This window comes from Giraffa tippelskirchi, chromosome 5, assembly GCF_054371585.1.
Source record: "Giraffa tippelskirchi isolate mGirTip1 chromosome 5, T2T-mGirTip1v1.2.pri, whole genome shotgun sequence".
In the NCBI taxonomy this organism is placed as follows: domain Eukaryota; kingdom Metazoa; phylum Chordata; class Mammalia; order Artiodactyla; family Giraffidae; genus Giraffa; species Giraffa tippelskirchi.
The window spans coordinates 135,708,799-135,731,456 of NC_137279.1; the positions used below are offsets into that span (position 1 = coordinate 135,708,799).

General features: G+C 34.8%; 1 protein-coding gene across 2 annotated transcripts in view; it reads left to right on the top strand.

The window, feature by feature from the left end:
• Positions 1-18,376, top strand: part of SYDE2 (synapse defective Rho GTPase homolog 2) — a 44,137-nt gene extending 25,761 nt beyond the window's left edge. The window contains exons 4-8 of one of the 2 annotated variants that reach the window (XM_081490049.1): positions 376-502; positions 7,796-7,977; positions 11,335-11,566; positions 17,089-17,136; positions 17,713-18,376. In XM_081490049.1, coding sequence (XP_081346175.1) covers positions 376-502; positions 7,796-7,977; positions 11,335-11,566; positions 17,089-17,099 — 552 coding nt within the window. In that variant the 3' untranslated portion in view covers positions 17,100-17,136; positions 17,713-18,376. The remainder of the gene's footprint in view (positions 1-375; positions 503-7,795; positions 7,978-11,334; positions 11,567-17,088; positions 17,137-17,712) is intronic. The other variant, XM_081490048.1, reaches the window with a different exon arrangement.
• The last annotated feature ends 4,282 nt before the right edge of the window (positions 18,377-22,658 follow it).

Sequence of the window (22,658 nt, forward strand, 5' to 3'; positions counted from 1 at the left end):
TCTTTGATTATCTGTTGTGCTGTATTACTTCAATCTGGAGCAAAAGAGGTAAAAGGGCACCCATGGAGATATTGGTTGAGTGTATAAAATTAAAGGGAAGGGATTGTGTCTTTGCTTAAAATATTATAGCTAGCACTACAGGTAACATAGTATATCATTTGAATTTAAATGAAAGAATATAAAATTTGTATTGAACTATGTAACTACAATCAGTATAGCCTATGGTGAGACTTCAGAAGCTTATGTTTGAGATATTTTTAATTAAATGCCATCAGAATATATAAGATTGCCAAATTCATGTGATTTATACATACTGTACTATTATATTTTCTCTTTATCCAATTTACCATAATGTGGCCATAATTTTATTTCTAGGTAGTAGGCATATACCGATTATGTGGCTCGGCAGCAGTCAAGAAAGAACTTCGAGAGGCTTTTGAGAGGGATAGCAAAGCTGTTGGTCTGTGTGAAAGCCAATACCCAGATATAAATGTAATAACAGGTAATAAATAGATGTTATTTTTATGTACACATTCTGAAAGACTACCTCTGCAGGAAAGAGAGTTGAAATACTGTTTTGGTATTATTCTGAAGTCTTTTTTTCCTTCTTTCACAAACACTACTGTGTTATTTTCTATGGGGAGATACCAAGATATGGTCCCTGTTCTCAAACAGCCAACCTTTGGAAGGAAGTAAGACCTACATTAAATTAGCTCCAGTAGCTACCAGAAGGAAAAGGGTACCTTGTCTTCACAGAGGGATAAATAAAATGCCATCAGGTTTAGTTTGACTGGAGCATAGGTAATTTAAGGGCCATTGGCTATCTGGTTAGAGAATTTAGGTTTATTTACTAGGCAGAGGGAATCCATCAAAGATTTTTGAGCAGAGGAATGAAATCTTCAGAGATAGTCTTCAGGAATACTTATCTGGCAAGTCTGTGTGATGGATTGAAATTAGAAGATAGAAGAGGAAAGAAAACCAGTTAGGAAGGCTTGGCAATAGTCTCAGCAAAGAGGTAATGAGAGCAGATGGCATCTTACAGCAGTAGCAACAACAGGAAGGAATAGAATTGTAAGTATATGAAGACAGGGAGGGTCCAGGCAAACATAACTTTGACACCTGGTTGATTGGATTCCATTAGCAGAAATAAGAAAGAGAAAACTACTGCTTTTGGTGGAGAAATGTAGAAAAAGATTATGAATTGGGTTTCTTTTCAAACATGTATTGAACTTGAGGTACCAGTCGGAGATCTCAGTGGATATATCAAGCAAAGTTGAAAGTGCTTATCTGCAGCTAAGGAGAGGATGTAGTAGAATGTGAGGGGTCTGTTATTTGCCCGGGTGATGAATACAGTCCAGTGTACAGCATTGCAAATACTCTTCTAAAACCCTGAGTGATGAAAATGGCAATTTGATGGTCATTGGCACTAGTTAAATTAATACCTTCCAATTGTCTGTAAAGTTTCAAAAGACCAGAACTTTGAGGATCTCCAAACTTGGCAGGCAGGCAAAGAAAGAAGAGACATCTAAAGAGATTGAGAGGAAAGGAGTCAGAAAGTTTGGGAAACAAGAAACAATAGAGTTTTCATGGCAAGGTGTGATGCAGTGTCATTCTGCGGAGAGATCATATGAGATGAGAACAGAAAAAAAGGCCTTTAGGAGATTTTTGATAACTATTCAATATTTGGGGACTATTGGCTTATAATTCCATGTTTGTTTTTTGTTGTTGTTTTACTTTTTATTAGCAAAGTTTTCAAGCGTAGAATACTATGATAAACCTTCTTTGTCCATCATCTGGCTTCCATAATGACCAAACCTGTCTCATTTATACCCCTCATTTGATTCTCCCCAAACTTGGACTATCTTGAACCATAATCTCAGATATCACATCCTTTCACCTACAGATGCTTTGGTATGTATTTCCAGATTGTCTATGTATTTTGATAGTCTTTCTTTTCTCTCTATTGTCAACTACCGTTTTTTCCCCTTGCTCTAACAGTATTTGTTTTTCTCTTCTAAATTGCTTTTTATTTTGCACACAGTTGTCTAGGTGAGAATTTGAGGAGGGCTCAACTTGCACATATTAAAGAGATTTTTAATGATTGGAATCCTTAAAGCCAACTTTTAGCATTGAGACTTTCCATATAATTGAGCTTCCCAATCTCTGAACCCTGAATGACTGTATTTTCATAGATTATTTAATATACATTCTTAGATAACTAAGTTTGATCCCAAGCATTTTATTCTAAAAGAAAACAAACCAAAGTACTTTTTTCCCTGTAAGTTTTAGCAAACCAGAAATAATGGTTACTTTTATTTTTCTAAAGGAAGAAGATTTATCATTTCTACTAAAAAATGGGTCATTTCTACAAGAAGGTAGATTTTTTTCCCTTAGTAGTATATAATTAACAGAATCAGCAAAAGACTCATTTTATGAATTTATTAAAGAGAAATTTTATGAATATCAAGTCTGAGAAAATTATACGCTGAATAAAAAGAGGTTTTGTCATAGTTGAAGCCTTGGTTTAGAGATAAATATTATGTCAAAGTACAATTTAAGAAGATGAAGTGATATGGTTTGAATTGTCAGAAATTTGCAGCATATGTAGAAGATATGACAGTAGATCAATGAATGTTAGATTTATAGAAGCATTCTTTTCTAAAGTTGAGAGTTTCCATAATTAATGAATTAGATATTTCTTGGCTTTATTCTTTGTATTCCATTTCAGTAAAGTTGTTTTTCAGAAGAACCAAGAGCTCTTTTCTTTCTTGATAAAAAGCCAATGGAATGATTTAAGTTTTGCCTGAGAAATACCATTGGAATTGCAATAAATTATACACAGGGGCTCATCATGGCTCAAAATTTGGGGAGTTGGCCAGTAATAGTGTTGCCTCATGTGTTTGTTCCGTGTGAACTCACATTTCTAAGTAAACTTTGAAATATAATTAACAGTTCAATAGAGCTAAAAAAGATATTAACAGAGTGAATGAGTTTACTCACAGTTTAATGTGTTCTTAGTAATTAGTTTGTCTGGAATACAGAATGAAGTACTCCAGACAAACTAGATTTTTTCAATCGGTGCAAAATTCAAGGTGTAAAATCTATTCATAGTTTTAAGAGAAGATATTAGAAAAGTCAACGTATTTATTATTTAGTGATTATTAAAGTTTTAGGCAGAGAGAATGGTGAATTTTGTGATTGAGAATTAATAAAATATAGGTACTTCAAACCAGTCTCTGAGAAATAGATGTTGTTTTAGAGATAGACTGCCCTTTTTTTTTCAGTGTGGTGATGCCTATATTGCATCACAAGGATGAGTAGAATCTTCCTGTGTAGTTGGTCCTTGTGCCTGAAGGTAAGAGGCATATGATTTCATAGTATCTAACTATTACAGGGCAGCTTAAGAGATGTAACTGGAACCAGTTCTTTATTTACCAATAATTGCCTGCTTCAAGTACACGATAAAAGATATACTGTGTTGCATTAAATAAACTTCATCATAAATTTCCCCCAAGTCGTTTTAAGTAGCTCCTGTAGCATTAAAGATTGTCACCACAAAGTTATTATCTTATGTTTTTTTATGTCCCAAAGTGTTTGAAAGATGTTAAGAAGGCAATATGGTTTTAAGATGCCCCTGTCTGTCACTGTTTTTGAGATAAGGCCATATGGCCAATTTCTAGATTTATGAGTCGTTATATTTTATATGTCACAATGTACTATAATACTTCCTCTCTGTATCATTTTATAAAATCTTTTGATTATTTTTCCTGTGAAGTTTGTCTGCATTTATTAATAGAAAAGCAATAATAACCTTTACTTCATTGAACATAATATGCTGAGCATACTCTAAGTGCTTAATGTTTGTTATAATAATTCTCCCTTATTTGCCTTCAAATTATAGTGAAGTAAGTAATCTTGAACCTGGATCAATTTAAAATTCCATTTATATTAATGGTTGTTTAGTATATTACTCATATAAAGGATAATGATATTTGACATATATTTTCACTAAGTTATAAAGTTATCTTTTCTGGAGATCTTTTAGATTTTAATTTAATATAATTGCATTATAGGACAAGTCTCAAATTACCAGGGCATATTGAGTTTTATGAGAACTAACAAGTCTTGTTTTGTTGAGGAACAAATATGGAAACTTTAAAAAAAATTATGCCCTAAAGGTTTAGTAGTGTCTTTGTTTGGCAGCTACAGAAAATTGCATTTTCATTTTCTAGTTGCATATTCTTTTTAAACTAAATGTTGCTATTCATTGTGGGAAACTAATGATAGTAGTAAAGATCACATGATATAAGTTAAGGAATGGGAATATCACTGTATATCTAACAAGTATTGATTATTATTATATGCCAAACAATTTGTATATATTGTATCTCTTTGTATCTATCAAAGAAAAAGTTTGGTCAGTATTCTCTTGGTTCCTTCCTGCTATTTCCATCTTGTTACTTTTTTACTATGGAGTAGAAAGTTAATGCTATGTTAAGGAATAAGGTTTTTTGGAGGCTCACAGCACAGTCTTACACCTCCTCTTTCCTGTTTAATATCATCATCAGAATACTTGAGCATTTTCATTTATTCACTAAAGACTTAGATATCTTACCTATGGTTAGATTTCCAGCTGAAGTCCTGTCATCATTCTGAATGACTTTAACATACAAATGACCAATCTAGTACACTCTTCTTATCTAACCTAATTATTATTGGGTATCAACTGATACCTTAAACTCTTTTTTGAAACTTTCTTTCCTTTACTGCCTTGATAGCATATTTGCCTGTCCTGCCCCCCCACCCCCCATCCTGCCTCTACTTACTGTTCACACTTCTTTAGCCATTCTTCCCTAGTCACCTTTGGAAAATCCTCTTCCTGATGACCACATAAGAGCTGATTGAAGACTGGGATGGGGGTTGGGATGGGAGGTGTGTATGTATATTTGTAGCTGAATCACATTGTTATACAGCAGAAACCAATACAGCATTGTAAAGCAATCATCCTCCAATTAAAAATAAATAAAAATAAATTTTTTAAAAGAAAAAAAATTTTTTAAAAAGAGCTGATTGATGTTCTTCATCATTTTCTCTTATTATTAGGCCTTCTCATATCACTCTATATTACCTCCTTGGCTTCCCTGGTGGCTCAGGCAGTAAAGAGTCTGCCTACAGTGTGGGAGACCCAGGTTCGATCCCAGGTTGGGAAGATCCCCTGGAGAAGGGAATGGCACCCCACTCTAGTATCCTTGCTTGAAAAATCCCGTGGACAGAGGAGCCTGGCGGGCTACAGTCCATGGGGTTGCAAAGAGTCAGACACGACTGAACGACTTCACTTTCTTTCTTTCTCTCTTTCTCTCTCTCTCTCTCCTCCTTGATAATCTGTCATTCCCAAGGTTCTAGTTATCATGTTTAAGTTGATCATTCTCAGATCTGTGTCTCCAGCCTTCTTTTTCCTGAGTCTCAGATGTTTATATCCAGTAGCCTTGAATGTCCCATAGATAACTTAAGCTTAATATGTTCGAAATGAAACTCCTTTCTATCCCCTAAAGCATGGTTTTCCTCCTTTCCCCCGTTTCACGTAATAGCACTATTATTCACCTAGATGCTGAAGCTGCAGACCTAGGAAACATCCTTACACTTCCTTTTTCCTCATAATGACAAATATATTTTTGATTCAGTGGTCCTGTTTTTGGAATTTGTCCTACTAGTATACCTGCATATTTTCAAAATGATGATGTGCAAGGTCATTCATTGTAGCATGTTTTGAAATAACAGAAGATTAGAAAGAATACAAGTATGTGTCTGTAGCCACTGACTAGAGCAAAATGTGGGGCATCCATACATTGAAATACTGTGATGTGACTGTAAAAATGTTTGAAGAAAATTTCTGTGTACTGAAAATATGGCAAGAGTTATGGCAAGGATAGGGTTTCCCTGGTAGTTCAGCTGGTAAAGAATCCACTTGCAGTATAGGAGACCCCGGTTTGATTCCTGGGTCAGGAAGATCCCCTGAAAAAGGGATAGGCTACCCACTCCAGTATTCTTGGGTTTCCCTGGTGGCTCAGTCGGTAAAGAATCTGCCTGCAATGCGGGAGACCTGAGTTTGATCCCTGTGTTGCAAAGATCCCCTGGAGGAGGGCCTGTCAACCAACTCCAGTATTCTCACCTGGAGAATCCCCATAGACAGAGGAGCCTGGCAGACTACAGTCCATGGGGTTGCAAAGAGTCGAACATGACTGAGTGACTAAGCACAGCACATGGCAAGGATAAAATGTTAAATAAAAAAGTACATATGCTGTCTTTTATGTAATAAAGGAGAACAAATAGTAATATATTATTGATATTTATATTTGCATAAGCAAAGGCTAGAAGGATGCATAAGAAACTAATGAACCATTGTTGTGTTATTTAGTTACATCTGACTATTTTGGAACCCCAAGTACTGTAGCCCACCGGGCTTCTCAGCCCATGGGATTTCCCAGGCAAGAATACTGGAGTGGGTTACCATTTCCTTCTCTAGGGGATCTTCCCAAACCAGGAATTGAACCCGAATTTCCTGCCAAGAATTCTTATGAGCCATAGTATTATCAAAATTTAAAAGATTTATCAAATGGGAGACTTCCTTTATGATCATGTTTAAATTCAAGTAGGGCTTCCCCCATAGCTCAGTTGGTAAAGAATCCACTTGCAATGCAGGAGACCCCAGTTTGATTCCTGGGTCAGGAAGATCCACTGGAGAAGGGATAGGCTGCCCACTCCAGTATTCTTGGGCTTCCCTTGTGGCTCAGCTGGTAAAGAATCCACCCTCAATGTGGGACACCTGGGTTCAATCCCTGCGTTGGGAAGATCCCCTGGTGAAGGGAAAGGCTACCCACTCCAGTATTCTAGCCTGGAGAATCCCATGGACTCTATAGTCCATGGGGTCACAAAGAGCTGGACACGACTGAGCGACTTTCACTTTCACTTAAATTCAAATTAAGCCCTCAAATTAAGTTCTCAGCTAAGCTGAGAGCATTTTCTAAATCAGTATTGTCTATATTTAGGTTTTTGCTGTCAGAAATGTCTGTTTTTTTCTTGTGATCACATTCTAGCCTTTAGCTAGTATCTTAACCTACCTTCCTTATATGTAACAGCTATTATCCTTTCCTGTTTCCTCTACTATAGCTATATCACCTCTTAGTTCATAACTATTTGTGGTGTGTTTGAAACAGACTTACCTCATTCCCATGATAATGACACGTTTGTTGTTTTCTGTTCTTGGGTTTTGGTTTTAGAAATGATTTTTTTCTTCCATAGTATAGTATTGGAGATTATCCAGACTATTCAGTATGTGTGTTTAAGCCATATCTTCTATATTTAAGAGGAAGTACATTTATATAGCTCACTTATTTGCAAGGGTTTATGAAAAGTCTGGAAGTTAAAAATCCATATAATTGGAATAATTTACAATTAATATTATTATGCCTTATTTTCTTTTGTTTTATATGCACTTAAAGGAGCTTTTTATAAAAGGAATTTACTTTATGAACAAACCTAATATATATGATAATTGGATATTATGCATGTGCATTATTAGCATGGTTTCAAAACAAAAAGTCAATTAATGAAGCAATTTCTAAGAATACAAATTGCAAGTGTTTGTTACAATACTTTTTACATTTCTGCTTTTATTGTTTTCAGAATGTTAAAAATTCACTGTAATGATACTTTGAAAAAAAATTCACCACAGCTTTTTATTACTTCACTCTAAAGACTAATTAACATCTATTTCTGGTTTGTTTGGTTTCTGAAGGTGTTCTTAAGGATTATTTAAGAGAACTTCCTTCTCCTCTGGTAACAAAGCAGCTTTATGAGGCTGTATTAGATGCAATGGCAAAAAATCCTTTGAAAATGTCATCAAATGGTTGTGAGAATGATCCAGGTGATTCTCAGTACACTGTTGGCCTTCTGGATTGTCTGTCTGATGTTGAGAAGGTAAGCACCATAGATATACATTCTTTCTGAAATAAACCTTATACTTAATGAACTGAGTACTTAGCTCCAGAGCTACAGATAATTTTTTAGTTATTTGACATTTGTAGCACTAATGAGTTTTAGCTCTACCTTTGCTAAAGACTAAAGAGCATAAATCTAGAAACTGCTTCTTACATAGAATAAATCTAGAAAACAATTTTATCTCTTTTGCCTGTGAGATTAACCTAGGCATGAATACTCCTGATAAGTTTTAAAAGAGTAGTGTTATCTTATTATTAAAATGATATGTTTATAATGAAAAGTTAGGAAGATATAGAAAAGAAGAATGGAAATTATAATTATCAATATCTAAAGGCAATATAATTAACATTTTGGTTTATTTCCTTTTATTAATAATATTTGAAAAATATGGTGACTGTTTTGTGTACATGACTTAGCCTCAAGACTCAGCACTCACCACCGCTCTTTTCTTCCTCCTTGTCTCTTCCCTTTGCCCCCTTCCCACGATCTAAATCTCACACCAGCATCTTCCGGTATACCTGCAGGAGAGAGAGGATGGCTGGGCTTGCAGAACTATTCTTAGCCTAACTTTAGCTGTTGTTCCTTAGAACAAAAGGGAGAATAAGGGAAAGAAATATGGCCAGGCTTATCCAGATGAGGCCAGCTTTGCCTATATTTCTTACTATGTGAGAGTGGAAGGCCCAAGAGTGGATAGAAATACTTTAAGCCCAATACCTTCATTCACTATTTTATTTTAGTCATCTGAATGGCCTGTGCTCTGTCCAGTTAGATTAGGAATTTCTATTCCTTTGGGTGGGAGAGAGGTACAGCTACAAAGAGGTAGGCAGAAGAAGGGTGGGGTGAAGGGGTAGAAATGTTCCTTCATCAATATAAGGTAAAATTATGTATCATTTTGCTTATGAGTGAAGACTCGAGTGTCAGGGAATTTAAACCACTTGCCCAAGATTATATAGCTTTTGGGGTGTTATAGTCTATCATATGAATCTAGGCCTTTCTGGCCTTAAATCTCATGCTGTTAATATTCTTTCTAAAAAGGCTGCAAAGTATTCCATTGAATGGATTTGACAATTTATCATTATTTGTTTTGTATAAAATTTAGGTTTTGAACCTATTTGTATATATTTGTCCACAGATTACTTTTCAGTTAGAATTACTTATTTAGATTAGAATTTCAGAGTGGAGTTGCTGATTTAAATGTTGTGAACATTTTGAGGCTGTTAGTACATGTTTTCATATTACTTTTCAAAAGGGACATAACAATTATATTTTTTGGCTGCTCTTATTTCAAGGACAAAAAAAATTCTTATTTTAGATTGCGTTTCTTGGTTTGCTATTGAGACTGAGCCTAATATATTTAACCAGTCGTGTGTGTGTGTTAACTGTGTTAACCAGTGTGTGACTGGTTTTGACTTCAGAATATCAATGTAGTCTACTCTAGATCCATTTTGCTCCTGATTCCTTCCCTTCGTAGCCAAACACTGAGCAAATGTTTGTTCTGACAGTTATCACTTCTTCACCACTCATTTACTACTCAGCAAACTGTTATCTGGCTTTCTACCCCATCTTTGTGGATCTGTTCTTGCCAAGGTTACTAATTACCTTCTAATCACCAAATCCAGTTGTCACTTTTGGCTCCAGAAATATTGATAATACGTCATTTTAATTTTTTTTAATAATTTTTAAAAGTTACAGGTTATTATTGGTATTTATTCTTCAATTATGAAGTGGAAATTACATGCTTATTTTGTTAAATGATTGATCATATACCAGTATATTAAAAAACATCCTTTCTTTTTATAATTGCTTAAACTTAAATAACCATTGACTTCTTAAGCAAATTCCCCTTACTGGTTTCTTCAAGGATTTAAAAAATTTTTTTTTCAATAATTTTTTTCATTTCTATTTTTTCATTTCTATTCTTCCCTTTTCCATTGTTTGTCTACTTAATATTTATTAATTAAGAAGTGCATTGGCCTTCTTCCTAATCTGAATCACAGTAGAACCTGGCCATGGTAACCTAGATTTTAAGATGGTGCCCCCTACTTATGACTACAGGATTTAACTGAACTTAAAAATGAACATTCTGTGACTCCTGCAGTTGAAGTGGGGAGTTCTAACCACTGGACTGCCAAGGAATTCCCTCAAGATACCTAATTTAATGATATCTAAAAAAACCTGGATATTTTTGGTGGCCATTATTTAGCCAACTATAGATACCTAATCTTATTAGTTTTTTGTTTATGCTTTCTGTATTTGTTTGTACAAATGATTAGATACATGTATGTTTTCTCACTTCCCATTCTTTCTTACATAAAAGGTGACATAGTATGAAAACTAAGATCTTGCATGCCAAAACAAACAAACAAATAGGTATCTTGAGATGGAGAGATTATCTGGGATTATCAAGTTTGTTTAGTTGCTCAGTCGTGTCCGACTCTTTGCGACCCCATGGACTGTAGCCTACCAGGCTCCTCCATCCATGGGATTTTCCAGGCAAGAATACTGGAGTGGGTTGCCATTTCCTTCTCCAGAGGATCTTCCCGACCCAGGGATTGAACCCGGGTCTCCCACGTTGTAGGCAGATGCTTTACTGTCTGAGCCACCAGGGAAGCCTATCAAGGTAGGTGCTAAATGTAATCACAAGTATCCTTGTAAAGGATGGGGAAGGGGAGATTTGACTACAGGCAGATGAAAAAACAATGTGATGAAAACAGAGGAAAGCAGAATCAGAAGATGTTATATTGTTAGTTTGGAAAATGGAAGAAGGGTCCTTGAGTTGAGGAATGTAAGGAATACAGCTCTAGACCCTGGAAAAGACAAAGAAACAGATTCTTCCCTAGAGCTTCCACAAGAGTGTGCCCTGCCTGCTGACACCTTGATTTTAGCTCCCTGAGACTCCTTTCAGACTTCTGGCTTCCAAATCTATCAGAGAATAAATTCATGTTGTTTTAAAACTTTAAAAAAAAAAAGAACATTCTACCCTAATCCCCTTTTCATCACAGCCTTTGCTGTTATCTTTTTAGAGAAGGGAAGAGAGGAAAAAGTTGATGGCATATTTTCTAAGAAACTCCAGCTAAAATTTGGAATTCATTCATGAGCATTTTAGATAATGTATATTTTAACCATTCAGTGAATCAAATTATGCTGTCCAAACCTAAGTGTCCTGTGTAACATTTTATAAAGAAAAATGTGTTTCAAGTTCCAAAATCCAGCTTAAAAGCAAATATTTGAAACAACCTTCTAAAAAGTGACAGATTGTCTATATTTCCTGCTATAAATTGTGTCCTTGAATTTATCCATGTTTGACTGTATTAAGTGAAATTTAATTCAATTTAGGCAACTCTAATGATGTTGTTGGATCATTTGAAATTGGTGGCTTCTTATCATGATGTGAATAAGATGACTTGCCAGAACTTGGCTGTGTGCTTTGGACCAGTATTATTAAGTCAGAGGCAAGAGACTTCCACCCATAACAACAGAGTCTTTACTGATTCCGAGGAACTTGCGACTGCTTTGGATTTTAAAAAACATATTGAAGTTCTTCACTACTTACTTCAACTCTGGCCAGGTAAATGATTCAGTATAATTATTTTTCTCTTACAATGATATCTCTACAATGATAGAACTAGCCAGTCATATGCCCATGTATGGTTGAAGAAAATCTTTTCTAGATTTTGCTTTTTAAAATAGTACGAGTTGATAATCTGCCCTTTAGATTTCTCCATTTAAATTTTCTGCTTTTGCTGATACTGTTGTAGACATAGAGATTAATGTATATGTTTTGGATTTGGTCAGCTCTGGGTTTGAATCCTGTCTGTATCCCTTATTAGTCTGACTGTGGGCAACTTCATTAACATTTTAGAGCCTCAGTATCACCTTTTGTCATGTGGGTTAGTAACATGTTTATAGAATTGATAGGAAGATTAAATTTAAAAAAAATATGTGTGTAAGGTGCTCAGCACAGCTCTTGGCACATAATAGGTACTCAGTAAATATTAATAGTTTTACCGTTGTCATTTTTAGTTCAACTGATTTAAAGCAGAATTCATTTTTCTACTTAAATCAGTTCTTCCTGACATCTTTCATGTATTCATGGTCATTCTTCAAATTATCTAGGCTTGAGTTGACAATTACCTTCAGTTTTTCTTGTCCGTCCCTTATTCAATAAGAAAAGGCTGACGATTATTTTCCTAACATATCTCTTAAGTATTTTCACAGCTAAAAGGAATAGGTATTTAATTAGATGTTTTATAAAGGATCCCTATATTTAGGTTCTAAAATTTTCTTACCTGGTAGTAACTCCCTCTTGCCTCCCCTATCCTGCATAGGACCAAGTGTGAAGGTACTGCAATGCTAAGGGTAGTACACAATGTAAAAAGTGCCTGGGCCCTGGCGTCAGGCTTGGATTCAGATCTGATTGTGGCACTCACCAGCAGTGTGGACTCAGGCAAACTTTCTTAAGCCTGAGTTTGCTTCTCTATAAATAGTGCCTACCTTAGGGTTGTTGTGAAGATTGGGATAAAGGATCTAAGGAAATGAGCAGAGAGTTTAGCATAAAGTCAGTCCTCAGTAAATGTGCTTATTAGTCTTCCCTGGTGGCTCAGTGGTAAAGAATCTGCCTGCAATGCAAGAGATGTGGGTTTGATCCCTGGGTCGGGAAGTTCCCCTAGAGAAAGAAATGGCAACCTTCTCTAGTATTCTTGCCTAGGAAATCCCATGGACAGAGGAGCCATGAGGTCACAAAAGAGTTGGACACAACTTAGCCACTCAACAAAAACAACTCTTTTATTAATGTGTATGAGAAGGATAGACTAAATAAAGTACAAAGGACTGAGACTTCCCTGGTGAGTCAGCAGCTAGGAATCCGCCTGCCAATGCAGGGGACACGGTTTGATTCCTGGTTCAGGAAGATTCTACATGCCTCAGGGCGGCTAAGCCCATGCATCACAGCTACTGATCCTGTGCTCTAGAGCTTTCGAGCCACAGCTAGTGAAGCCCACATACCCTAGAGCCCGTGCCCTGAGACAAGAGAAGCCACCACAGTGAGAAATGCCAAGCACCACAGCTAGAGAGTAGCCCCTGCTCGCTGCAGCTAGAGAAAGCCCATGTGTGGCAACAAAGACCCAGCACAGCCAGAAATAAATAAATATAAATAAATACATATTTTAAAAAAACACAAAGTATAAAGGATTGCTTGATTTAGTCTTTAAAAAAATCTAATTAATTTAAAAAAGTGAATTAAAAATTAAGCTAATAAAAATTTTCAACTTTTAAATTGAGAAAGTTAATATTTTTCTTTTCTTTTAAACACAGGCTTAAAAAATCATTTTCAAATTATATTTTAGCTGAGTTAGTATGTATTATTTATTAGTTAAAAGTGCTGAATGAAGATGTTCTGATTAATTAGTCTTATTTCTACGTTTGGTACCCAACATAAGGGATCACTCAGGTTCAGATTTTAAATATGTGTTTCCTAGCTTTTCCCAGAACTGTTTTAATTTTAATAAACATGAAGAATTGGGAAAGGAGCTATCTTATTATTCTGATCAAATGAAAGTTTGCTTGCCTGGAGATATTAAGTTTATTACCAGTATCCAAGTTCTTTTATCCTTGATTCTGTATCAGAGGTTAATGTCATTCCATTATTTTGTAAGTCCTCTTAGTGTTGGATTTAGGACAACATAAACAAAATTTATGTTGTATGTTGTAGAAAAAAGGTTCAGATTTGAGATTAACTGTACAGTATTTCAATAACAACCTTAAGCAATTGTGTCTGACTATATAGCACATTATTCCAAAGGTTTGTGTGGTTGGATTGAAAAATAGCTGCCCCCTTGTCTATAACTTGTTATTTTTCTTCAGTTATAATACCTCAGACAAAGTATAGAACAGGGCAGAAAGTTGAGAAGGAAATAGCAGTTAGTTTTGCCTACTAAATCACTTGCTTTTGGATTCAAGAAGAGGCACAAATCTAGTAGACGTAGTGTACTTACTGAGCCTGAGAAAATTGATAGTGACATAGAAAATAGGCCATGGCATATTACTTGCTGAATGACTGTCCTTGCTATGTGTATCCCATTTATTTTTCTTGTTGGTATTTACCCTACTCCAGAAATAAAAATAATTGGTTCCACCCTTTCCTGCCTAGCTTCCTTCTTTTTTACTTCCTTAACTTTTTGTTTTGTGTTATTTTTTGTTTTTTTAATTTTGGGCAGTATAATTTACTTTATATTAATAATTTGAATATAATTTACTTTGAACTTTTCTTCTTGAAAAATCTTGTCTTCAAAGTGACCAGTTAGAACCCTGGTATACTGGCACTGAAAGTTAAAAGTCAACCTGCCAATGGCTTTTCATGTTCTTCTGGCAAAACCATAAGTTCTTTGGAAGCAGCTTTGGGGCCAGATTGGCAGCAGGTGAGGGAGCAAAATGGAAACATATTTCCCTTTTGATCAAAATAGTCTTCTTTTCATCTTGTTTATGTACTGGGTTTTTAGAAGGTAGTTGCTTTTAAAAAACATTAGTTTGCTGTCTTAAGAATATTGAAAATTAATGATAGGCTACCCTTTCACTTTATAGATAGGAAAATAGCTTTAGAGAATATACAATTCTTAGACCAGCTGTTTGGTACATCACATTTTCTATGACGAATAGATTTGGGACAGGGCTTTTGTTTTTGGAAGAGCTATCAATTTTCCCTAATTCTTTTTTATTTTTTCTGGCTGTGCAGCTTGTGTGATCTTAGTTCCCTGGCCAGAGATTGAAACTGGGCCCCTGTCAGTGAGAGTACTGGAGTCCTAACTGCTGGACTGCCAGGGAATTCCTTCCCTAATTCTTTTTGGTTCATTTTTCTCACTAGACTAAGCTTCATGAGGTCAAGGACTACATTTTGCTTACCTCTACATTTCCAGGTTATAACAGAGTACTTGGCAACAACTAGATACCCAATATATTCTATTAAGTAAAGTAATTATGCCCAAGGTAATTATACTATAGATAAAAAGCTAATAGAGTGGTGATTAAAAATATAACTCTATTGGTAGAAAATAAGAAAATTAAGTTTCTTAGTAATTATCATTATATTTTGAGAATTTTTTTAACAACTTTCTAGATTGTATTTTCATCTCATTCTTTTGAAGGTGAGTAATCAGCAGTGCTAGGAAAACCAGAATTTTGGGGGGTAAAATTAACCATTTTATCTGCATATGTAATAGGAAACCCGTTTCACCACCAGTAGTTTAAAAAGCTAGTAAAGTTGATCTTTTAGAAATTTTGGTCTAAAAGATATAAATACTATAGTTGGTTTCTTGAAAGAAAGTGTTAGTCACTCAGCCATGTCCGATTCTTTGCAAACCCATGGGCTGTAGCTCGCCAGGCCCTCTGTCCATGGACTTCTCTAGGCAAGAATACTGGAGTGGGTTGCCAGTCCCTTCTCCAGGGGATCTTCCCAACCCAGGTCTCCTGCACTGTGGGTGGATTCTTTACTGTCTGAGCCAGCAGAGATATAAAATATTATAAATTGGTTTCTTAAATGTTTGCTAAGAAAATGCAAAAATAATGTTTGAACAGGGACTTGGTTAAACAACTTTAAGCAGCTGGCAACAAAATAAATGTGGGTTTTTGCAAGTGAATGTTGGAAAATACAGACAAATTAAGACAAGGTCAACACAGAGTCAAAAATGTTTTACTCTGGTTGGACCACAAACCAGATGACCTCAAGGTTAGCCGAGTACTGTAATGGGTTGGCAAAAACAACAGGCATGACACTTAAGCACTAAGAATAGGAACAGCACAGAAAATGAAGGGGGAAAAGCAAGGAGACTTAGTGAGGATAAGCATCTTCAGTAGAAGGATGAATAATTAAACAGTGAAAAAATTCAGATATCCATTCTGCAATGGCATATGGCACTCTATATTAATACTGTTTTAAATATCAAGTTAAAGTAAATATCGCCATTCCTTTCATGGCTCAGCGGGTAAACAGTCTGCCTACAATGCAAGAGACATGGGAGACACCCAGGTTCGATCCCTGGGTTGGGAAGATCCCCAGGAGGAGGAAATGGCAACCCACTCCAGTAATCTTGCCTGGAAAATCCCATGGACAGAGGAGTCTGGTGGGCTCCAGTCCATGAGTCGCAAAGGGTTGGACACGACTGAGCGACTAACACACACATTCCTTTAAAGTAAATATCAGACCATTTTTTTGTAGAAAATTTTAGATCAAGAGCTTTTAGCTATTCATAGTGATATGTAATAGCCATCATAAAAATGCAGGTAAACAGAAATGTTAAAAACATACCTATATATAGTTATCAAGTATTTTAATAAAATCTAAGTTAAAAAAAGAAAATAAGAAAATTAAGTTTCTTAGAGAAGCTGAGTTGTTGAACCCTCCAGGAGATTTTTCACTGGATTTGAATTCGTGGCACCTGGACTCTGACTCGGAGTGGCAACCAGATGGAACTCAACCCTGTGCTCACACCGTCAGCGTCCTCAAAGGGAGAACCTTGGCCACATTTATTTTCCTGTTTTTGTTTTTTCACGTTTTTTTTTAGATTTAACAATAAAGTGCACAAATCTTAAAAAAAAAAAAAAATTCAATCTCTGAAAATGTTATATAAATCACTGTACATCTGGAAAACTAGAACCATATACATGTCTGTATTATTCTTTAATTATCTTATTTTATTCAGTAAGAAGTGAATATGTTGGAGAGTGTAAGGTTGGTATGTTGTCACTGGTTATATGTTCCCTCTATCTTAGTGAAGGTAAGTATAAATGGAGAGGCACTTATTAATGGAGAATAAATAAGCAGAAATAGAAAGGCATTATGAACAATTTTTTAATAGCTGTGCCTCAACATTTAAATTAAGTCCATTCGACAAGTGTTTTGTTCAGTACACACAAAAAAAGTAAGCTCTAAAGCCTTGATTTGTTATGAAATAATGTGTGTCTCCCCGCTAATCTGTTTGGCCAGTGCAATGCATACTATTGATAATAGAAAGAATTAGTCTGAATATGAGGAATGTTATTTGAGATTGTTAGATTCCTAACCAGAATGGGAAAATAAAATATCTGTACTATTTTCAGGCAATAAATGAAGACTGTTATTAGCTAATGCTGTATAATCAAACTCAGGTAACAAGTGGACAAGTCTAGATTTCGTGCATTTTATCAAAGTGAAATTTGGCTGTTTAGAGTCAAGTAAATTATGACACTGCTGCTAGTAGAATTGCAAAAAACCCCACAAAGATTAGAACTTTAAGACTGAGCACTTTAGATGCCTTGGCCTCGTTTAGATGTTTGCAGATAAAGAAACTTTTGTTTTGTTTATACACGAACATGCCTTGCCTGCTTTTTGCTGTAGCTTTTAATTTAAAAGAAGCTACCAGCTTAGCTACTGTTTGAGTTACAGCTAGATATTAATTAACTTGCACAGAGAGTTAATCAACTTGGAAATTTGATTTATTTTGGGATGTTGTGATGTAGCATGAATTAGCACCACTGAACATTCTACTGGCTTCTGTTCCTAATCTTGATTATGTCTGGTGATAGAAAAAATAGTTATGGAATGCTTTCTTTTGGTAGTGTGCATGTGTTTGTTGTAATGCATGTTTGTAGTTGATTATTAAATAGCTTATCTTTAGCTTTATGTTTTTAAATTGGATTAAGTTGGATTACTGTCACTAAAGCAAATCTATTGTTTGTTCCTAGTGCAACGTTTAACTATCAAAGAATCAGCAGACAATTTGTTCCCAGAGCAGAAGTCTTCTCTAAATTATTTGAGGCGGAAGAAAGAACGACCTTACCTGTTAAATTTGAGTGGTACTGAATCGTCAAGAGTACTCAGGCCAAGGCAAACCAGACTAGACAGTCCACTCAGTAATCGCTATGCAGGAGACTGGAGCAGCTGTGGAGAAAACTACTTTTTAAATACGAAAGAAAATTTAAATACTGTGGATTATGATGATGTCCCTTCAGAAGACAGAGAAAATGGAGAAAACTGTAGCAAAATATATGAGCCAGATATCATGATTGAACAGCCAACTCCTCCGTCCAACAAATGCACATTTCAGACGTATTTGACAGTGCAGACAATTGAGTCTAGAGTGGACCGAAAAGTCAATCTCAAAGATCTACAAGAAAGTATTGATACTTTGATTGGAAATCTGGAGCGTGAACTCAACAAAAACAAGCTTAATATGAATGTTTAAGATTGAGAGTTTTTGCTTTTTCATAACGTCTTATGTTTCACATCCATCTTTCTCACTTTCTTGTATCTCTCACAGTGATGTTTTAAATTTTTACTCTTGAAACCCTCAGTTATTTTCTAACAATTTCATGTAATTCAATTAAAAACAGCCATTCATTACCATAATTTTTACTTATTTCATTAGGAAATTTTTCTTGAGGTAAAGATATTAATTTCTTGTGGGTATTTTTTAAAATCTTGCCAATGCTATGGGTATAAGTTTAAAATGCACTTCTAAGGTTCATGTAAGTTATTAGCCCCTCAAGACTTTTGTACTTTATAGGAACTGCTTTTCTGAAACAGACATTCCTTCCAGTGGAAGGAATGCAGCTGCTCCGTCTGATTTGCAGTATGAATCTATGCACACTGCAACATCATTCTATCACATTTCATTCATAATGCAAATGCTGCTGTAAGAAAACCTTTTTATAAATTTTTACTTTTTATAAAGTAAAATTATACAAATATTAATGTATTCTGTGTTAACATTCAGTAATTATTTAAACTTAAAAAAATAAGTATTTTTATAATCCCCAATATATGTATATATTTATCAGTGCATATATGTATAGACATTAGAATGGGGGGAAGGATTGGCTGCAAAATCACGTGTATCTTTAAAGTATATGTCATGAGGCCAAAATCATTAGCTTAAAAATGTCTTTTTCAGGGAAAGAACGTTTAAGTTAAAGGAGGAGTTGCATAGAAACACTTGAACCAAATTTTTGACTTACAGAAAGTCACAGTATCCTCAGTGAGAAGTCATCCTTTAAATTGAAATCTTCTAACATTTTAAGGGATTAAGTGCCAAGATTTCTGCACTGGTGACTTAAATTTAAGAATCTTTACCTATTTATGCATTTTTTATATTCTGCTTTTTAAAACAAAGTAGTTATACTTAGAACATATTTATTTGTAATAGTACATATATAACTTTGACTTTATAATTACCTTCATTTATTTCTAAAGAAATCTTGCCAGAATACTACGTTATTGATTTTTAAAAATTAACTTATTTTGACTAATTATATCTACAAGATAGTCATTATAGCAATCACAACAGTGTTTGAAAATGTAAATTTAGAAGTCTTTTTTATTAAATTGGAATGTATTTTTTGTAAACTTTTATACCTACAGAATGTGTAATTTAAAATTATTAACAAAATTTGAACTACCAACTTAAAGATGTAGCAGCCATTAAAAAAACTGACTTCTTGATGTTTTTTAAATATTAAAGTATTTAACTTTCTATGCAATATACATTGGTAAATGGAATACCAAGTAATGTAATTTGAAAATTTACTTTTAAAAGTCAGATAAATAACTATTTTTATATGAAACTTTCATTTTTAAAGCTTTATATAATAATTCAGAAAAATAGCAAAAGAATATGTGACAGATATATATTATTGAGTAAATGGTCAAAAGAAATGTACCCTAACTATTTTGTAAGAAGACTGTCTCAGTCTTCTTCCTTTTGAGTGCTATATCACATACATTATATGAATTAGTACCAGAAATGTAAAAGCTTTATTAAAACATTATAACCTCGGTGTCATGCTATTATTATGATGATTTTTAAGGATCACTTATTTCAAAGTCATTCTTTTTAAATGAACATGTTAAAGTATTGGACCATCATATATTATCCATAAATATATGTAATAACATTTTTTTTGCAAAACTGAGTTTTCCAGAATCTGCAATACTTTAAGGGCCACACATTATTTTGGATGCTAATAATTTTAAAGTTAATCTCTGCCATCTTAAGTATTAATAGAAAATACTAAACATTTATTGTTTAAATCAGTCATAATAAACCTCTTTTGTTGACTGTGCTGTTTTAGAAGTACTCCATAGGTATATGCCTTTATTTAAAATGGCCTTTTCAAATCTTTTTTGAATTTTTATACCTGCTTTTTATAGTCTCCTGGGATCTTCCCATACTGTTAGACAGTCAACTCTTATCCCCTGCCAGCCCTAACGGTTTTTAGGATTGAAAACAAATTTAATTTTAGTGCATGTACCTGAACAAAGATTTTAAGCAATTCAAGTAGATTGAAAATAAAAAATAAAAGTGCTCCTCCCTGCCATCCACATCAATCTCACTTCTCAGAGGTAACAACCACTTTTTATTCTTTAGGTAACTGCCTTTGTCACTCTAGGCTTACTGCTGCTGTTTCTTGATTTGTCATTTAAGCGGTACCTGTTGACTGTCCGTTTTGAGTGATAAGCAATTTATTTCACTCTATTCCTCCTCCTCATTTATTTATTTAATTTTTTTGGTTCTCTTTTGGTTTCTTCTGTGACTTTAATTAGTTATTCCTTGATCCATCAGTTTTAAACAATATCTCTTGACCTCTTACCATTGTGGAAATGACCAACCCTGTACTTTCTTTCCAATTCATTACTGCCCTTTACCTCCAACTTCTGTAAGTTATACTATTAGTTTATATTATCAACCATTAATAGACATGTATTATTTTGAAAAACTATACTTTTGATTTTCCTTTATGTATTGATTCTAAAAACTGCTAATCAATAACAAGCAGTTGTGCTAGATTATGCAGAAATATTCATGGGTGATATTACCATGTGATTGTATCTCCAGTCTTACAATCTTGAAGTCTGTATACTGATTTAAGCAGAATACAAACTAAAGGTCAAATGGATTATTTTATCTTACAGCCATCAGTTTCTCTAAATCATGTATTATTTGCTTCATAATGGCTTTTGAAGATTTTAATGTTTCCTGGAGTAAGTAAGTACCTTTTATTTTCTTGGAGAGAAGAAAAATACTTTCTTTACTATTACGCTTCCTTTGTCATTAAATTACCAAATTTGTTCAGACTACTTTTATCTTTCATCCTGGGATTCCTGAAGGGTATCATTACCTTAGTTTTTCTTTGACAGAATAAAAATATTTTCTTTACTATAACCCAGGGATCATTTTAAGCTTCTTAATTAACTTTATCAAACTTGTGCTTAGCAATTTTTAGCTGTTTCCTGGGATATATTTTCTTTGCATTCCTATGTGCTATTTTTTTTGTTTTGTATTCTTAATTTCATTTTTTCTTTTTTGATTTGTTTGCTGAAGTATATTTATAAGTAGCCCTCTGCCCCACCACTTCCCAAAATCAGGCACATGGGAGATAAACTTTGAGTCCTTGCATGTCTGACAAGGTCTTTCTTTTCCATACTTCACTTTGATTGGACTTGTCCTAGGTTCAAACTCATTTTCCTTAGAGCTTTGAAGACATTTCTCTATTATCTTCTAGCACCCAGCTTTGCAGTAATCCAGGCAAGAATGATGGTGGTTCAGACCAGCGAGGAGACAATAAGGTGGTGAGGAGTGATTGTGTTTTCAGTACATTTTGAAGTAGGAGCCAAAGAAATCTTCCAGTGGACTGTGAGCGAAAGGAGTAAGTCCTGAGCAACTGAAGGATGGAGCTGCTATCAGAAAAGATTGACATGACTCCACTGTGTTTTTTAAATGAGTTTCTTGTAGTGGATGCTGCTGTTATAAATTCAGTGGTTATGGAAATGCCTTATAAATTCCTTATTAACTCTTAAGTACTAATGCTTCCGTACCTGGTGATGGTGCCCATAGAGTCACTGTAAGGATAAGAATGCAAGAAGACTTTATATATATCTAAGCCAAGTCCCACATTGTAATTGTTTTTGGAAATTTTCATATTGCATAGCTTTATATGAGGGACCCTAAAGAAACAGGCTTGGGAGTGATACGGTTCCTGGAAAGAATTTAATTCCAGACCAAAGAATGATTTTGAGGCTTAGGATTTTATAATTTAAGAACATCAAATTTTAGCTACTTGTACAGTGATAAAGTTGTTTTATGTTTAAGTGCTAACTTGAGTCTCACTGACCTGAGGAATTTGGTACTAAGAGGAACGCTCTCTTCTCTTTTCCCTGCCCCAAGTTTGCTTTGAATTCAATAAGGCTCAGATATGGTAAACGTCCCTGACAGAAGCATCAGATTGTGCCCCAGCTTCCAGGAGACAGAGAGCAGTTAGCCAGCATTGTTTCCCTGAAACTTACACGATGGTAAATTCTATGAAAATAAAGGGATTTAAATGCTGAGCAGCCTGAGCAACAGTTCCCTAGACTTCATCTCGCCCTGTTGTCCCAAACTTGGAATCATTCTCTTATCCCTTATACACAACCTGTCAGCAGTTCTATGCACTGAAGTTTGTCACTACCAACACCCTCGTCCAAGCCACCAGCATCTCTGTCTCTTCCTAGTTCATCTCTTTACTATCACTCTGCACTATCCACATCCACAATCCATTCCAACCACAGAAGCTAAAGTAAACTTGAGGAAAGATAGCCACACCCTCTCCTGGACCTTTTCCCATGGTCCCTGTGCTTCAGCAACACGGAGGACCTC